This window comes from Heloderma suspectum, chromosome 3, assembly GCF_057233095.1.
Source record: "Heloderma suspectum isolate Gila_16-S chromosome 3, 16-S_ref, whole genome shotgun sequence".
Classification (NCBI taxonomy): domain Eukaryota; kingdom Metazoa; phylum Chordata; class Lepidosauria; order Squamata; family Helodermatidae; genus Heloderma; species Heloderma suspectum.
Window position 1 is genome coordinate 182,854,993 of NC_139460.1, and position 17,131 is coordinate 182,872,123.

The following is a 17,131-nucleotide window of genomic DNA, read 5'->3' on the forward strand; positions in this document are numbered from 1 at the left end:
AATTCTGCTACCAAAGAACTTGGCAGTGAGATATTTGAACTGCTGGCTCAAAAGTGCATGTTGCATGCTGGAAGTTGTTTACCAACATAAAAGACTTAACTTCTAAGAAAAAGGGCAGTACCTTCAGCAGAAGTGTTTGTTTAAGTCAAGAGTCATTTAACAGTCAACCAGACACTTTATTTTGGGATACTCATAATAATTTCTTATCAAAGCACAAGCCAAAAGCAGAACATATGAAAGTAAGGACAAGTTACTTTGTTGAAACCATTAAAAGTACCTGTAAGAGACATTGACCAATATAAGAGATAGCGATATAAGTCTATCTCTTGGCCTATTAATTTCCCCTGGCTTCAAACTGTATCAACTGCAAAATTATGTGCTGGTTAGGGAAGTCTGCCAAACACAGAAATATCTACATTGATTTAAATTAATTAATACATTGAAAAACAAAACAACCCTGAGGTGCACATGCCTATTGTCCCCCTTAATATGCATGCCACACTTCAGGGGTCTTGGTTTTGGTGCTATGGCACTGACAGTCACATAATCTCTTGTATTATTATAGATAATATAGTTATTATGTATAATAAATGCAATACCATGTTCTTGGGCCTGCAGTGGTTATTTCTTAGACCTTTACAATTAATTACTAGTTGCTGCAACATTACAAAATTGAAATTAAAAGTTTTAAAGAAAAATTATGCTTACCTGCAGTTTAGCATACTGCTGTGTTCCCATGCTTTGATTTTTTCAGATTTGGGATACGTTAATCAGCTATAATTTCTTACTGAAAAACATTTTCAAATGCTTCTGTTCAATTTTGGCCACATCAAGCCATATTTTTCCTAGACTAACATGGTCCAGAACAGGTACAGGCAACCTCAGGCCAATGAGCCAAATCCAGCCTGCCTGGAGTCTCAATCCAGCCCTCTGGGTTCCCCAGATGGCTCTGTCCCTTCCTCCCAGCCACCACTCATTTGGTGGTTTCCCTGTTTTGGTGCCGCTTTTTCCCCATTCTAAAAAGTTGAAATGCCTCTCCTAAGGCACAGTCACTGGCAGTAAGAGCTTTAGGGCACAATCCTATTCAGATAGGCGGCCGCCTCCGAACTCGGAGGCGGCCGCCTATCCAATGCAGGGCAGGAGAAGCACGGAGGGGATCATTCCCTCCACGCTTCTCCTGCACTGTGGGAGGGCTGAACGGGGCAGGAAGCTGGATGTGTCGTACAGGCATTTACACCCTCCCTGCCCTGGAACGCCCCCCGGAACTCCCCTTTTCAGCCGCTCTGTGCTCCTCTTGCGAGCATGAAGGACGGGGCTGTTCCGTGCTGCCTCTGAGGCAGCGTGGAAGTGCGGGGAGGTCGGTTCCCGGAAAACCAGGTATCCTGTGGCTGTCTAGCTGCTGTCTAGCAGCCATAGGATTGCTCCCTCCTGCTACGATCGGCTGGTATTTCATGTATTTTTGAGCATACTCCTTTTCCTTTGGTCCCGTCCACCACTGGTAGCCCCCAAGAGCTTCCCTGAAACTGAATTTGGTCCTCAGGCTGAAAGAGGTTCCTGAGCCCTGGTCTAGACCACTGCCACCCAAATTCCTGGCCTTCCAATCTGTGTTGATGCTGCACCGAGAACCAGGTGGACAAAGCTGAGAACGATAATTTCCTCCCAGCTTTTCACTCAGGTCTCAGTTATGCAGACATTTTTCTAGTCTCTGGGTACAAACAGGGGTTTAGATGGCAGGCAAAGAGTAGATTCCTAAAGGTCAGTTTTGAAAAATAGGCTTGGTAATTTCTGCACTTTTGCTCTACTCCTGGAAGCTCCTCCTTTGCTTTTGCCACCTTCTCTTTGTAGGCATACCTCATCTACTCCAGCAGCGTTGCAGCTGGTGCACAGAGCGGTATAGAGGAATGCAAGTTCCAATTTGCTTGGGATCGCTGGAACTGTCCAGAGAGGGCATTGCAACTTTCCAGCCATGGAGGCCTGCGAAGTGGTAAGAAAAGCTGTTAGGGTAGGCCATAGGGATTGTTGCTCTTGGTCATATACAATACAAGACTACTTTCACCATTATATGGGAAGTATACTATTACCATGCTGAAGCCCAGCTAAATCAGGGGTTGCTGCAATAGGACATTGCTGCCTGTCAGTTCTTTGGCATCTCCACCAGAGTGTGTCTGTCCTTTTTAGGTGATGCCATCCCAGAATGAAGTTTCTGTGGTTCCACAACCATCACAAATATAATCATGTTCCCTGGCAACTTATCCATTATATCTCTGAGGTGATGAGAAGAAAAAGTTACTGGTGACAAGCTAGCTTGCCAGGAGCAATTTAACTCAAGCTCAGAGTATGATTACCTTTGGGCAATGTGACGGTCACAACTAGAGCTGTGCAGAAATGGCCTTCTGAAATTCTCCATCCTATTTGTGCGCAGGGAAACTGAATTTCACCTAATTTCTCTGGGGAAGGAGAAATTCTCAAAAGTTTCTCACAGGTAGGGCTCACCATTGGCAGGGGTTGCGGCACAGTTTCTTTTTTCATAAGGGTTTTTTGGGGGGTTGTGCTGCCACTACAAGTGGCAACAGCATTAACTTTACGCAGGCTGGTCTCCATTTTGTATCCACCACAATGCAGGTGTGAGGGGGATGGTTTTGTGTTGAGCTTTATGGAAGAGGTGGAGCTAGTGCTGTGACTAAATCTGTCCTCCAAATTCCTGAAAGTTTTCTTCCCCCATGAAAGAGGCTTCCATTGTTCTGTGTCATTCACAGGGTGTTTTATAAAGTATTTTTGTGGTGCTTTTGAGCTTACCTAATCACTGCAAGATGGCTGAGAGTGCTGTGTGCATTCTTTCTGTTACACATCTCTCCCAGGCTGCCTGTGCTTCCTTATCTGAAAAAGCCCTATGGCAGGAACTACCTCATGATGTTTTCCCCTGGGCCTTAATTGAAATGTGGGAAGCCAAGGAGGCTATGGGTTCCTGGACAGATGATTGTATGATGAAAGACACTTGCACACACTCCTCAGCCACCTCCTAAGTAAAGTAAGCATAAGAAACCCAAACAAAACCCATGAGAATTTTTCCGAAATTTTCTTCTCCTTTGAATTTCTTTGCGAAAGCAATTTCTTTTCTATCAAATTGAATGAGAATGGTTGAAAAAAATATGGGATACATTTTTGGCACAGCACTAGTCACAACAGGCCTCCAAATGTAACCCTCCATTCTCATCCCCACCCAAGAGAACATCAAGGACTAGAGCCAAACTCTCTGTTCGATGTAGTTCCATGATGGTTTGTATAATGGGTTATTCTTTCTTTCTTTGTTACATTTATATCCTGCCTTTCCTCCAAGGAGCCCAAGGTGGCATACATGATTCTCCTCCTCCTTTATATTTTATCCTTACAACAACCCTGTTAGGTAGATTAGGCTGAGAGTCAATGGCTGCATTTGGGGAGGAAATAAGCCATCGTAGCTTCTTCCCCTGTTCATATGACTGCGATTTGCATAATTACCCCTACTACAAGCCATGGGTTGTGGCATGGGTAAGAAGCCACCCCTGCTGTGCACTGTGCCAGGTGTAGAGGACATGGCAACCCCGCACTGCATTGCTGGTAATTATGCAAATTGCAGTCACAAGCACACAAGGGGATGGGGGAAACAACCCATGATGGCTTCTTTCCCCCACCACGTTTGTGTGAACCCAGTCAGTAACTGGCCCAAAGTCACCCTGTGAGTTTCATGGCTGAGTGGGGACTATAACCCCGGTCTCCCGAGTCGCAGCCCAACACTCTAACCACTAAAGGACACTGACTCTTTTGAGATCCTTTCCAATTCTATGATTGCTGGTGGCATTGTAGGGCTTCGGAATATCTTTTATTTATCTACTTTTATTTATTTTTTAGATTTATAGCCTGCTTTTTAAGCCCAAGGAGCTTCAAGGAGATTAATCCTACAGTTCTTCATTTAGCCTTATGAATCAAAGGTGCTCCAAAATACAGGAGGTGCTGTTGCATTCTGTCTTGCTGCTTCTTCAGCTATTTCCTTGTGTCTTTGCTTGACAGCAAACCGAGAAACAGCCTTTGTCCATGCAATTAGCTCTGCTGGTGTCATGTACACACTGACACGCAATTGCAGCCTTGGGGACTTTGACAATTGTGGATGCGACGATTCCCGCAATGGACAGCTTGGTAAGGAGCACCCTCAGCAAAAAAACATAACCCACTCCACTTATCAGGATGGGGGTATACGTGTTCTTCTGTTTGTCCAGCCTCCTTAGAGAAATGGGCACTTGGGGTGGGGGGTTCTTGCATCCACTTTTTAGCAAGGGTAGCAAAAGTATCACTCCAGCCATGGTATTTGCCCAGCACTGCATCCTTTCCTTGAAGAACTGAGGGCCAAACTAGATATTACTTTAATTGTATGGTCAGTAACCACATCTAGGTTTTTAAAAGATTGAATACTTTCTTTCTCTCTCTCTCTCTCTCTCTCTCTCTGTGTGTGTGTGTGTGTGTGTGTGTGTGTGTAGGGTGTGTGATTTTCATTGGAGCTATAGATGTAAAGAGGGGAGTGTAACCCTTCCCTACACAGCCACAATCCCAGTGAAAAAACCCCTCTTGACAATAAACAAATAACAAAGCTCCCATGGGTGCTATTAGGAGCATTTTTTCTAATGCTAATTGCTGCTGGGGGAAGGGGTTGCTGGACTGAAAATCACTCCCCCACATCTAGTAATAAATCATTTAAAGCCCCAGATGTGGTTCCTATGCATGCAGTTAATGTCTAGTTTGTCCTATACCTCTTGCAGCAGGGGTATCAAACCTCTTTCAGCCTGAGGGCCAAATTCAAATCTGGAGAAGCTTTTGAGCCTGCATTCCAGTGGTAAGTGGGACTGGAGGGGAAAGGGATGGGGCCAAAATTCCCCCAATACCAACGTATGTTCACTTGAAGCTCTTACTGCCAGTAACCAAGCTTTAGAAGAGGCATTTCGGTCTTTTAGAATGGGGGGAAAACTGTGCAAAAGCTAGGAAATCACCAAACAATCAGTGGTTGGGGAAAAGGGAAGCGTGTGTGGCATCTGGGGAACCATGGAAGGGTGGGCCAGGTTTGGCTCAGGGGCCTGAGGTTCAACATCCCTAGCATCTTGCATGCTACCACAATGGTAAGAGGTGGAGTATTTTCAAAAGTATGCAGAGCCATTAGATGCTTGAAGAGTAGGGCTGTGCACTACCTTGGTCCAAGGCCAGAACAACAAGGCAAAGCAGGCTGATTCGGAGGTGCCTCAGCGTGATACGACGTGGATCAGAACAGCACCAAGGCACCCTGAAGCAAAGCGGCTCATCGACAAGGCGCCTCATCCGCCTTGGAGCTCTGTAGCTCTTTTGATGCTTTCTGAGCACTCCAGACAGGCTGGCGCCAAATGTATAAATTTCAGAAAGATCGGGGGGGGGGGGAGAGGAGGTGGAGGTACCAAATATATCACTTTGAGAAAGATCCAGGAAGGGCAGAATAGGAGGAGGAAGGGGGGGGAAGGGGAGAGGAGGTGGAGCAGGAGGGAATGAACTTTGTCAAATGGCAACTGTATTGCCAAATTAGGGCTGAACTTAACCCAGGAGTCTCCAATCAGTGACAGTGGTGGAGGGGGGCGGGCAGGAATACTGGTTAACTTACTGGAGAGATCAGCCTCTGTTTGCTCATTGTGAGAGAGGTGGTGTTACTGGAGAGGAGAGGACTCGGTCTGAATGTTATTTGGCTAGAGGCATGTGTTTGTCTGCTTCCTTCCCATTCTATTTCTTTCCGTTGTAGATTCTTTATTTTAAAAACCAAACATTTAGTACTTAGCTTTTCCTCCTTGGGTCTTAGTCTCTCCCCACTCCACCCCACCATTCTGTAATAGGTTTACTGTTCATTCTTCTTGTCTGTTCATTTAAAAATGCAGAAAATTTCACTTTAGTTGCTTACCGCCCCTACACCTTTTCAATTCTCTCCCAGCCATTAGTTTGCCCTTACTTTGATTCTGCCTATATTTTTAGGTAGGTAGGTAGGTAGGTAGGTAGATAGATAGAACTGTCTTCTGCTTGTTTTTGGCTCCCCTCCACCACCACCTTCTCAATTCCTGTATTTCTTCCCTTCCCACTTTTTATCTCTTTTCCCTAAAAAAAACAACAAACAAAAACACCCTTTTCTCTTCTGTTAGGGTTAGTCTTTCTCTCTTTCTCCCCCCCCCCCTTGCTAGTTTAGCGTTCACTTTTCTTTTGCTTGTGTGTGTGCGTGTGCTGTTTGGAAAAGTGAACAGTGTGTGTGTCAAAGGACTACACACAGTCCACATTTCGAAAAAAAACAGTGGGCAAAGCACTACACACACACATTAACAGCTATTATTTAAATTATATAATACTACGCTGTGTGGCAAAGCAAGCAAGCCCAATATGAGGCATCTTCGGGGTGTTGTTAGCAGGCTCAGAGGTGGGCAGGGTGCTGCTGGGAGTAGCAGCATTGGTAGGCAAGCTGGCTCTCCCCCAGTGTGGATAGTGCGTCCTAGTGTAGCAGGACAGCAGAGTGTGGAGGCCAGTCACAGTGCCTGGAAGTCACTGTTTGAGGAGGCTGCTGCAGGCAGCAGTAGTAGCACTCTTGCCAAAGGAGCAGCATCTTCTGTAGTAGAAGAGGGGAGCCCGCTGATGGACCTTATGTCAGAGGAGTCTGATGTCTTCAGCATGGTCTACAGCAAGAGGAGGAGGTCCTCCAGGGTGTGGGGGAGGACGAGCGGCAGGTAGAGGCTCCAGCGCCAAACCCTTCTTCCATTGTTCGCTCTGCTCGTGTGGTGACCACTGAGACTCAAGGCAAGCAGTCTGTGTCTCCACAGAAATGGTAGGGCAGCATTGCGTGGGACTACTTGGAGGTGGGAGCAGATCCCAGCACTGCCCTTTGCCTCCGCTGCAAGGCATCTCTGAGCAGGGGAAACAGCCAGGGCACTACAGCACCAGCAGCCTGCTCCTGCACTCAAGGAGGCAGCACCAATCGGTCTTGCTCGGGGAAGAGGCCCGCACATCCCAGCAGGCAGGCGGCAGGGGCAAGCAGAAGGCTGGTAGTGCTGGACCTCCTGCAAGCTCTCTGTCTCTCACCCCAAAGAGGCTTAGGCAGGCCACCATGGAGGAGATGGGGTGGGGGAAATATGGGTCCACCAGGTGGAGGTTTCCAGCACCCAACCAGATCACCAAATGCATATTTAAAGATAAATTGGATAATGATGTGCACTTTGCTACACTCTCAATTCCTTTGGTTCATTTGCATCATTTTTTAAAATTAAAAACTGTCTGAAATCTGGCACGTGTGGTATGGCTAAAAAAAAGGAATTTGTTCAAAGATAAAATATAAAATATTAATGTTGTGTGTGCTAGAAAAATAAGCACATTACTACAAAAACAAACTACTCTGCCAGCCTGCCTTCCAGGTAATGTGTATATTCAGCCAAAGAGAGCCTGAGCCTGTGATTCTTCTGAATAGGAAGTACTAGGGGAAAGGGGTTGTTTGCACTTCAAAGAAACCTACAGCAGGGATTAGGGATAGTGATCTCCTGCGCTTCAACACACCCAGCTTATTATCCCTTCTGAGTTTGGTTTGAGTTTCTGAGAACAGCACATTTCACCTGTGCCTAGCACAAAAACTACTTGGCCAAACTGTTTGAAATTTGGCAGTTGGGATCCCCTCCAGGGGGGCTGAGAGTTCCCCAAATGACAAGTACTTTTGTGCAAGCAGTGAAAAGTTACAGCTCTTTGCTTTGAGAGTTTTTGTGGAAAAAATCAAATTTCACCTGCCCCTAGCACAAAAACTACTGGGCCAAACTGCCTGAAATTTGGCAGGTGGGCACCCCTCCATGGGGGCTGAGAATTCTCCAAATTTCATATATTTATCTTGGAAACGGAAAAAGTTCTGACCGTGTTTTCCCATGCAAGTTAATGGGAAAACATCAAAAATGAGTGATTCGGATATCCGAAACTCACTTAGGATTCAGATCCAAGTTGAAGTGGATGGGGTCCAAATTGGTCCGAAGTGAAGTGGGACTGCTTTAGAAGGTCCAAATCAGCACCGAAGTGAAGCGGAGGGTCCGTGCACAGCCCTATTGTAGAGTGCAGTCATTCTTAGTTGTATTCCTAGCGTAACTGCATCTGAACCTATCTATATATTCTTTAGTAACCGGGCCGCTCATGCTGCTTTGCTGCCCTACTGCTTTTATTTTGCTGTAAACAGTCAAGGGTTTTCCTGATTGCAACATCTTTTCCCTGTTCTAAATGGAGCAAAGGGAAGAGACTTCCACTCCATTCATTTGTATGAAATGGGCAAAAATATTTTTTATTTATTATATTTCTAACTAACTTTCAGCCAGGAAAGCATTGAGAGGGGGGTCACAATTGTCTCTGCACCTCAGACTATGGAATTCCAAGGGCCTGGAGTGGAAGGAATTTTCTTGACTGACCTGGAGCCCCTGGAATTCTGCTACCCCTGACAGACACCTCTGTTTGCTTGTTTATTGTTCATAGGGATTTATCCTCCACCTTCAATCAAATTCCTAGAGCAGCTTACAACATTTCAGATCGTTATAAAATAAAAGAACAAAAACACAAATACATGAAAAGCAGCATAAACTATATGAGTAGCATAAAAACATAAATATACCACCCAAGATAAAACAAACCAAATCAAATGAAAAGGCCTAAGAAAATAAAAGGATCGTCACCTGGCATGGAAACAATATCAAAGTAAGTCAGCAAGCAAGCCTCCCTGGTAGGGAATTCCATTACTGGCCTGCTGCCTCAGAAAAAGCCCTGTCTCATACTCCTACTCACAGGGCCTCCAAAGCTGATCTCAACCCATGGGTAGGTTTATATCAGATGAGGTGGTCTTTAAGATATCCTGGCCCTAAACTTTTAGGGCTTTATAGGTAAGTACCAGCACCTTGAAATGGTCCCAGAAATGCACTGAAAGTCAGTGCAGTTGAAATTGAACCATAGTTTAAATTGAAAACTATGTTTTTAGAACATAGTGTGATATGTTCTAAAAAGTGTACCCCAGAGAGCAGTCTGGCTGCTGCATTTTGTACCAGTTCCTGAAGACTTTTCAAGGGCAGCCCCACACAGAGCAGATTACAGTAATCTAATTGGGAGGTGATCAAGGCATGTAGCACTCTGGCCAGAACTACTTTTTCCAGGAAGGAGCACATCTAGTGCACCACCTGATGTTGGACAAAGTCACCTCTGGCCATATCCAGGAGCACTGCCAATCTGTGAACCTGATACTTCAGAGAACATGACACTCCATCCAGAAGGCTACACTCCCAATCCCAGATTAGCTTGTCTACTGACAAAAAGTACCTCTATCTTGTCTGGATTGAGTTTCAACTTGTTATTCCACATCCAATCTATCACTACATCCAGGCAATGATTTATAACTTCCACAGTCTCCTAGGCATTAATAAAAAAAGAGAAAAAGGGCTGGATATCATCTGCATAAAATAGCTGAAAAAACTAACAGGGGCAACTTCTCCCTGTCTAGTTGCTGGCATATGTCATCCACCAAGGTGATCAAGGCTATTTCTGTATCGAAACTGGTCATAAACCTGGATTAGAAAGGATCCAAATACTCATAAGAGTGATTTTATCAGCAAAATCATCAAAGTGGGTTGATCTTCAACATTCTAGGGCCTAGAATCACCACTTCACCACATGAAATAATTCTGCTGGGTGACACTGCGTTGACACATTGGTAGCAGAGAAGTAGAATTTATTTGCTGCCATCACCACCACCACCACAGAATAAGCTGTAACATGGACTCTAAACCGTGTTCAGTCGGTCTAGGGAAGTTTAGGAGTGGGTGTGTCAACCACCCAGGTCATCTCCCCATTCCACAGATCAACTAGGGCTTTGACAAGATCACCAGCTCTAGTGGAAGGAAAATCCCCCCAAACATTCAGGAATACTTCTGGGCCCAGTAATCTCTGAGGGCAGACCATTTTCATACGTTCTCCACCCATGCAGAAGAGTCCCAGTGAATCTAAACTCTATCAGTTATCTGTCCATGACAAGAGAGTTCTTTCATATTCCCATGGCCACAGGTCACTTTAATCCTGGCTGGCAAATACCAAATCCAGAGTGTGTCCTGTCATATGTATAGAGCCAGATATTAATTGAGCCAGGCCCATGAAATCCAGACTGTATGCCCCTCCATGTTGTATGCCCACACATGTTTTTTAAATGCATGAATAGAGCTTAAGTTCTCATTAGATCCGGAATTAATTTCTGGAGTGGATGTAATGGGTGTACTCTCAATCAAACTTCTAAATTTTAAAACTGCATATGCAAATAGACATTTTAGAATCTATATTTTGAATTCTGAAAATTTGCCAGATTTCATGTTGGTATTCAAATGATGACAAGAGACCTGAACATGGTCCTGGGAAAGTTGTTTCTGAGACAAGAACAAAACACCATCCAACCATTTTCTTGCTGCTTAAATAATACTTTTCACACTTCCAACTATAAACCCACCATGATGATGAAGGGACTGGTAGGAGGTATCAACTCTCTCACCTGCTGACTCCATATAACTGCCTGCTGGCATGTCTCTTTCCACAGGAGGACAAGGATGGCTGTGGGGAGGCTGCAGTGACAATGTGGGCTTTGGGGAAGCCATTTCCAAGCAGTTTGTGGATGCATTGGAGACAGGGCAGGATGCCAGAGCAGCAATGAACCTGCATAACAATGAGGCTGGCAGAAAGGTAACACATTTTCCATCTACAACAAATGAAAAAACAAGTAGAAGTAAGAGATGGACCTCTTTGGCCTCCTGCCTAATGCAGCAGGCATTTCTGGAGCAGGGAACTCAACTGAACGGCTTGGTTCAGCGAAACTCCTTTGAAAGATTCTGGATGGCATGGATGGCACTTCAGTGAATGAGTTGGTTGATCTGTGGGATACAGAGATGACCCAGGTGGTTGACAATTGTTCCTAAGTACACTTTCCCAATTGCGAGAGCCTGATCAGCTCCCTGGTTTACCAGGGAGCTGGGAGTGATGAAATAGATATGACAATGGCTGCAATGCAGGGGTTGAAAACTTGAGATGAATCTGACCAACAGATTAATCTCGATGAGTGCTCATTTAAAACCCTGTTCTCTTGCAATGATGGTGGCAAAGAAGCAATACTTCCATCATTGTTTACTTGTAGTGCCATTCAGCAGAGCTCTTCCATGCGGTTCATGATTTTTTCCAATTTGGCCACAAGGGGGATGGCCTCAGATGCCTGCTGTGACTTGTTTGCTAAGCATTTTGAGGATAAAATGAAGGAATGTGTTCTTTGTACCATCAAGTCATGGGTTGTTGGGTGAATTTCAACATCACAGTCCAGGTATCTGGCATAGGCATCCATAGAAATGTTTCCAGGGAGAGCGCAAAGCTGCACAGTGGTGTGTGATTCCAATTCACATGCATAGCATGTGCAGCTGCAACATACTTGTGCATTTTCCTATTGTGTCTGCACATGCTTTGTTGCTTAGAGTAATTTTCTATGACATTTAGAAGTCTACACAGAGGGGCAGAAAATCCTGGGAATTTGACAGAACTAATGCATAAGAGTATTCTAGTTAAACTTCAGACCAGTCATACATCAACTTGAGAGTCACAAAAGAGTCATATATCAACATGAGAGTTGGAGTGCCTGTTTTTAAAGGATAACCTAGTTATAGGTATAATGGAAACCTAATGGAATGGAGAGTCCCAGTGGGATACTGTCATTTCTGGATATAAACTCCGTAGGAAGGACAGGGAAGGGCGTACTAGAGGTGTCGAGCAGACTAGAAAACCTAGAAGGGGCAGACTCATCCTCAGAAGCACTGGCAGTGACAATACCAGGTTCCAAAAGTGATTTAGTACTGGGGATATGCTATCATCCCCTGGACAAGAATATTGAGGGTGACCTTGTGATGGAAAATGAAATCAGAGAGGCATCCAAATGAGGAAGTCTTGTAATAATGGATGATTGCCAATTACCCCCATATTGACTGGATAAACGTATGTTCCAAGAAGTTAAATTTCTTTCACAGTTAAATGACTGTGCCCTAAAACAGTTAGTTATGGAACCAACCAGAAGGGAGGTCTTAATCCTAAATGGTGTCACCCCAGAACTTGTGTGAGATGTGAGTATTGTTGAACCAACTGGAAACAGTGACCATGGTGCTATCAAATATCATTTATATTGTGGAAAAGTGGAAAATTGCCAAGGAAGTCCAACACAATCACATTTGACTTCCAGTTCCAAAGAGGAAACTTCTCTATAATGAGGGGACTGGTAAAAAGCAACTTGAAAGGGGGAATCAAGACCATTACATCCTTCCAAAATGCTTGGAGGTTACTCAAAACCATAATAATAGCTCACCTAAAATGTAAAATGTCAGGAAGGTTATCACTAAGTCCAAGAGGTCACCAGAATGGTTAATGATAAGTATCACAGAAGCTATTAGAGAGAAGAAGGCTTCCTTCAGAAAATGGAGGTCTTGCCCAAACCAGGAGAACAAAAAGGAACACAAACTTGCACAAAGGAAATGCAAGCAGATAATAAGAACTGAAAAGGAAGATTTTGATGAGCACATCACTATTAACATCAAGGTCAACAATAAATAATTATTTCAATATACCAGAAGCAGGAAACTAGCTAGGGATGCAGTTGGACAACAGTAACAATGGATGACAAAGAAGATTCAGGGCAGATTATGCCTGAACTGATGTTTTTAGGAAGGGATCTGAGGAACTGAGACAAATAGTGATGATAAGAAATGAAGTTCTTGACCTTACTGGCAAATTGAAAGCCAACAAATCCCTAGGCCCAGATGGTATCCATCCTAGAGTTCTGAAAGAACTCAAATAAGAAATTGCTGATCTTCTAACCAAAATATGTAATATTCCCCTAAGATCAGCCTCTGTCCCAGAGGACTGGAGAATGGCCAATGTAATGCAAATTTTAAAAAAGGGATCTTAGGGGGCATCCGAGAAATTACAGGTTGGTTAGCTTAACGTCTATTCTGGGTAAATTGGTGGAAAGCATCATTAAAGATAAAATTAGTAAGCATATAGAAGGACAAGCCCTGCTGAAAAATAATCAACATGGCTTCCAACCAGGCCCTTATACAACTCTATTGTGCTACTACACTTGGAATACTGTGCACAATTCCGGTCAGCATACCTACAAAGGAATATTGTAGAGTTGGAAAAAGTGCAGAAAAGGGCAACTAAAACGATGAAGGAGCAACTCCCTTATGAGGAAAGATTACAACATCTGGGACTGTTCAGCTTAGAAAAAAGATGAATAAGGGGAGACATGATTGAGGTGTACAAAATTATGCATGGTATGAAGAAAGTGGATAGGGAGACATTTTTCTCCCTCTCTCAGAATACAAGAACCCAGGGTCATCCCATGAAGTTGATTGGTGGGAGCTTCAGGACAGATAAAAGGAAGTACTTCTTTACATAGTGCATAGTTAAACTATGGAATTTACTACCACAGGATGTAGTGATAGTCACCAATTTGGATGGCTTTAAAAGGGGATTAGACAAATTCATGGAGGCTAAGACTATCAATGGCTACTAGTAATATTGGCTATATGCTACCTTCATTATCAGAGGCAGTGCGCCAATGTACACCAGTTGCTGTGGAATATGAGTAGGAGGGTACTATTGTACTCCTGTCCTGTTTGTGGGTTTCCCACAGAGAGCTGCTTGGCCACTGTGTGAACAGAATGCTGAACTAGATGGAACTTGCTGTAGGCCACATGAAATGTGGCTGCATGCAGCCTATGGGTCATAGGTTTCCCCCTTCTGCCATAATGGATGACCTTTGGCAGGAGAAGGAAAGAAGGAATGCAAACCTGTTAATTCTCTTAGACCTTTGAGGAGACTTTCATACCATTGGCCATGGTATGCTTCTGGAGTATTTGTCTGGGAAAGGGACATAGGAACATAGGAAGCTGCCTTATAATGAATCAGACCATTGGTCCATCTAGCCCAGTATTGTTGACACTGACTGGCAGTGGCACCCCAGGGTTTCAGGCAGTTTTTCCAGCCCTACCTAGAGATGCCAGGAATTGAAACTGGAACCTGCACGCAAAGCAGATGCTCTACCACTGAGCTATGGTTCCTCTAATCTTTGCTTTTGTGTGTCCTCTAAAGGGATTATGTTTGAATCCCACCATTTTAGATAATTATCAGCCAGTTTCTAATCTTTAATTATTCTGTTCCTGCTTTAATGACAATTTCCAGAACATAAGAACATAAGAAGATCCATGCTGGATAAGACCAAGGATCCATCTAGTACAGCATTCTGTTCACACAGTGGCCAACCACCTGTCGATGGGAGACCCACAAGCAAGACATAAATGCAACAGAACCCTTCCACCCATGTGCCCCTGCATCTGGTGTACACAGGCATACTCAACCACCAGTAGAACAGTTCTGTCTTAAACCACTCGTGAACCACAAGCAAAAAAGGTTTTAGGAGAATTGTGTACACAACAATATACCAGATGCAGAACAAACTTTAATATAATATTTCATACAAAATTTAAAACAATAGATTAACAATCCTATAGTTTATCATACATACATAGTTTCATAACTGGTTTCCACAAAAGGCTGTATAAAATGGCTGTATACAGTGCCCCTATCCCAAATGCATTTTGACCTTGCTGATCTGCATCAGCGGGAAAAATATGTGAACACTAATTACAGCCCTTATTGCAACTAACATTTCAAGGTATTAAAATCCTGCATAGAACCTGTAAAACAAAAATACACAGATTTAGAAATATCTGGGGTGGTATTGCTTGCTCAAATAGTCAAATAACTGTAAGTCAGTAAAAAATATTTTTACCACTAAATATTTAACTATGCAGAGTCTATAATTATCATCATGCGGTTGGTATCTAGGTGCAAAAAGAGGGGGAACAAGACCATTTCCTCCCACAACCTAAACATGTAGAAAGATAAAACAGCCCAATATAAGTTCCCAATTACCCATGCTGCAATAAAAACAGCCCTAATGGCCCAGAGAGCAACCCACCAGCAACCCACACAGTCAAGCACCCTTACCCAGGATGATACGTTCCTTCTGTCTGCAGTAACAGTTTACTATACCATAGAAACTAGGCAGGACTGTTACAGTTTTTCAAAAAAAGGTTCTGGCACTGAAGCCAACTCCCACATAAAGCTTGGATGCTGTGTATAGCCAATTGCTATTGTAAACTGGGTTACTATATACAGGCCCTAAATCAGAGCTCAGAACAGGTGTGGAAAGAATGTCTGTAATTATCTAATACTGGATGAGTTGTTTCTGAGATCAAGAAGCCAGAAACAAGGTCTTAAAGTCACATACATCCCATATAGGGTGTAAACAGAACAGCCATTGATAGCCTTCTCCTCCAGGAATTTGTCTAACTCCCTTTTAAAGCCATCCAAATCGGTGGCCATCACTACGTCTTGTAGTACCATACGATACTTTATTGCTTAAAGCCATAGGCCACCACAATGTACATTAAAAAGAGAGAGAGAGAAAGAAAAAAAACAGTACAGTCACATATTTGTATATACATAAATTCATACATCCAACAGAATCATCCCTAGTACGCTGTTTGGGCTTTGGCACGTATTTTCCTTGCTGCCAAGGCAAATTTTGCTACCGGGGCAGTGGTGAAATCATCAGTGCCGGAAAGGAGGACACATATCTGTTCTAAATGTGTTCTATTTAGGAGGCTCTGGGAAATAATGGCAAGAAATTTACACCTAGGATGGCCATAGAGAGGGCATCTTAGTAAGTAATGAGAGACATCCTCAACCTCCCCAGACCCACAGATACAGAGTCTCTGATGGACTGGGGTATTGTCAGATCTTCCTTCCAAGAAGGCAGAAGGCATGCATTGTAGACGCAATGCTGTAAATGATTTCCGTAAGTGAGGCACAGTCAGAGTTGTAAAGTCTCCAGACCAAAATGACGTTGTATATAATGGGTACCAGCAAGAATAAGGCATTTGTGAGATTGTAACCAAATCCATCCACTTAGAATAAAGATAATTCTTTTCTTTAAGCCTCTGCTTTACTCTATCAGAAGGGAAAGAAGGAAAGGACTCGGTATCAATTCCATAAGCTTGCAACATAGGTTTGGTCAGGTTTACCCAAGACTTTTGGGATGGGGTCTGAAGTTGCTCTTGAGAGCATTTTTTTGGAACGCGGGAATCACTCATATGGGTCAACTTGAGCCAATACAAAGCGAGAGCAGCATAAATAGATGTTTTAACTGAAATCAATCCTAATTCTGCCCTTAGAAGGGCCCCAGGTGTACTCCGGGGGACAGTTAAGGGAGATCTCATAAAAGAGTTCTGAACCACCTCAAAAATAGTGGCATTCGTGTATCCCCATACTTCAGCCCCATACGTCAGTTGTGAAACTACCTTCTTCTGAAATATCTCAACTGCAGGGGCAACCAAACTTCCCCCTTGTGATCGAGAGAACTGAAGGAGAGATTGAGTAGACTGGGATGATTTCAGCTTAATTACATCTAGATGTTGTCTCCACGAAAGTCGGGTGTTGAAATTAAGGCCCAAATATCTAAAGTTGTTCATTTGTTCAATGGATTCATTGTCCAACTTCCACATATGTGTTTTCCTTTTCTTCTCAAATACTACAATTTTAGTCTTAGCATAGTTAATAGACAAATGCTCTCTTGTGTAAAATGTACTCAACTTTCTCAAGAGGCTTCGCATACCAATTAATGTAGTGGAAATCATTGCGATATCATCCGCATATAGGAGGACTGAGAATTTAACATCCTGAATAGAAGCTGGGAAGCATTCCAAATCACTCAGTTCTTGTACAATGCTATTAATATAAAAATTAAAAAGAAAAGGGGCCAATAAACATCCCTGACGCACTCCTTTATCAGTTGGGATGCTTTCTGATAACAATCCATTCGCCCCCAGCCTATAAGAGTAGTGTCAGAGTGAAGCATTTGGATTAAAAGAAACAGCCTTCTATCAATGTTTGTGGCAGATAGCTTTTGCCACAAATGATCTCTATCTTGTAGTAGTTAATTTCATAGTTTAACTATGCGCTG

The 17,131-nt window shown here is 43.5% G+C and overlaps 1 protein-coding gene across 1 annotated transcript in view; it reads left to right on the top strand.

Annotated features, from left to right (window-relative positions):
• The window catches only part of WNT8B (Wnt family member 8B), a 62,911-nt gene that overhangs the window by 22,338 nt on the left and 23,442 nt on the right, over positions 1 to 17,131 (top strand). The window contains exons 2-4 of the mRNA XM_084841856.1: positions 1,846 to 1,984; positions 4,048 to 4,173; positions 10,613 to 10,755. Coding sequence (XP_084697982.1) covers positions 1,846 to 1,984; positions 4,048 to 4,173; positions 10,613 to 10,755 — 408 coding nt within the window. The remainder of the gene's footprint in view (positions 1 to 1,845; positions 1,985 to 4,047; positions 4,174 to 10,612; positions 10,756 to 17,131) is intronic.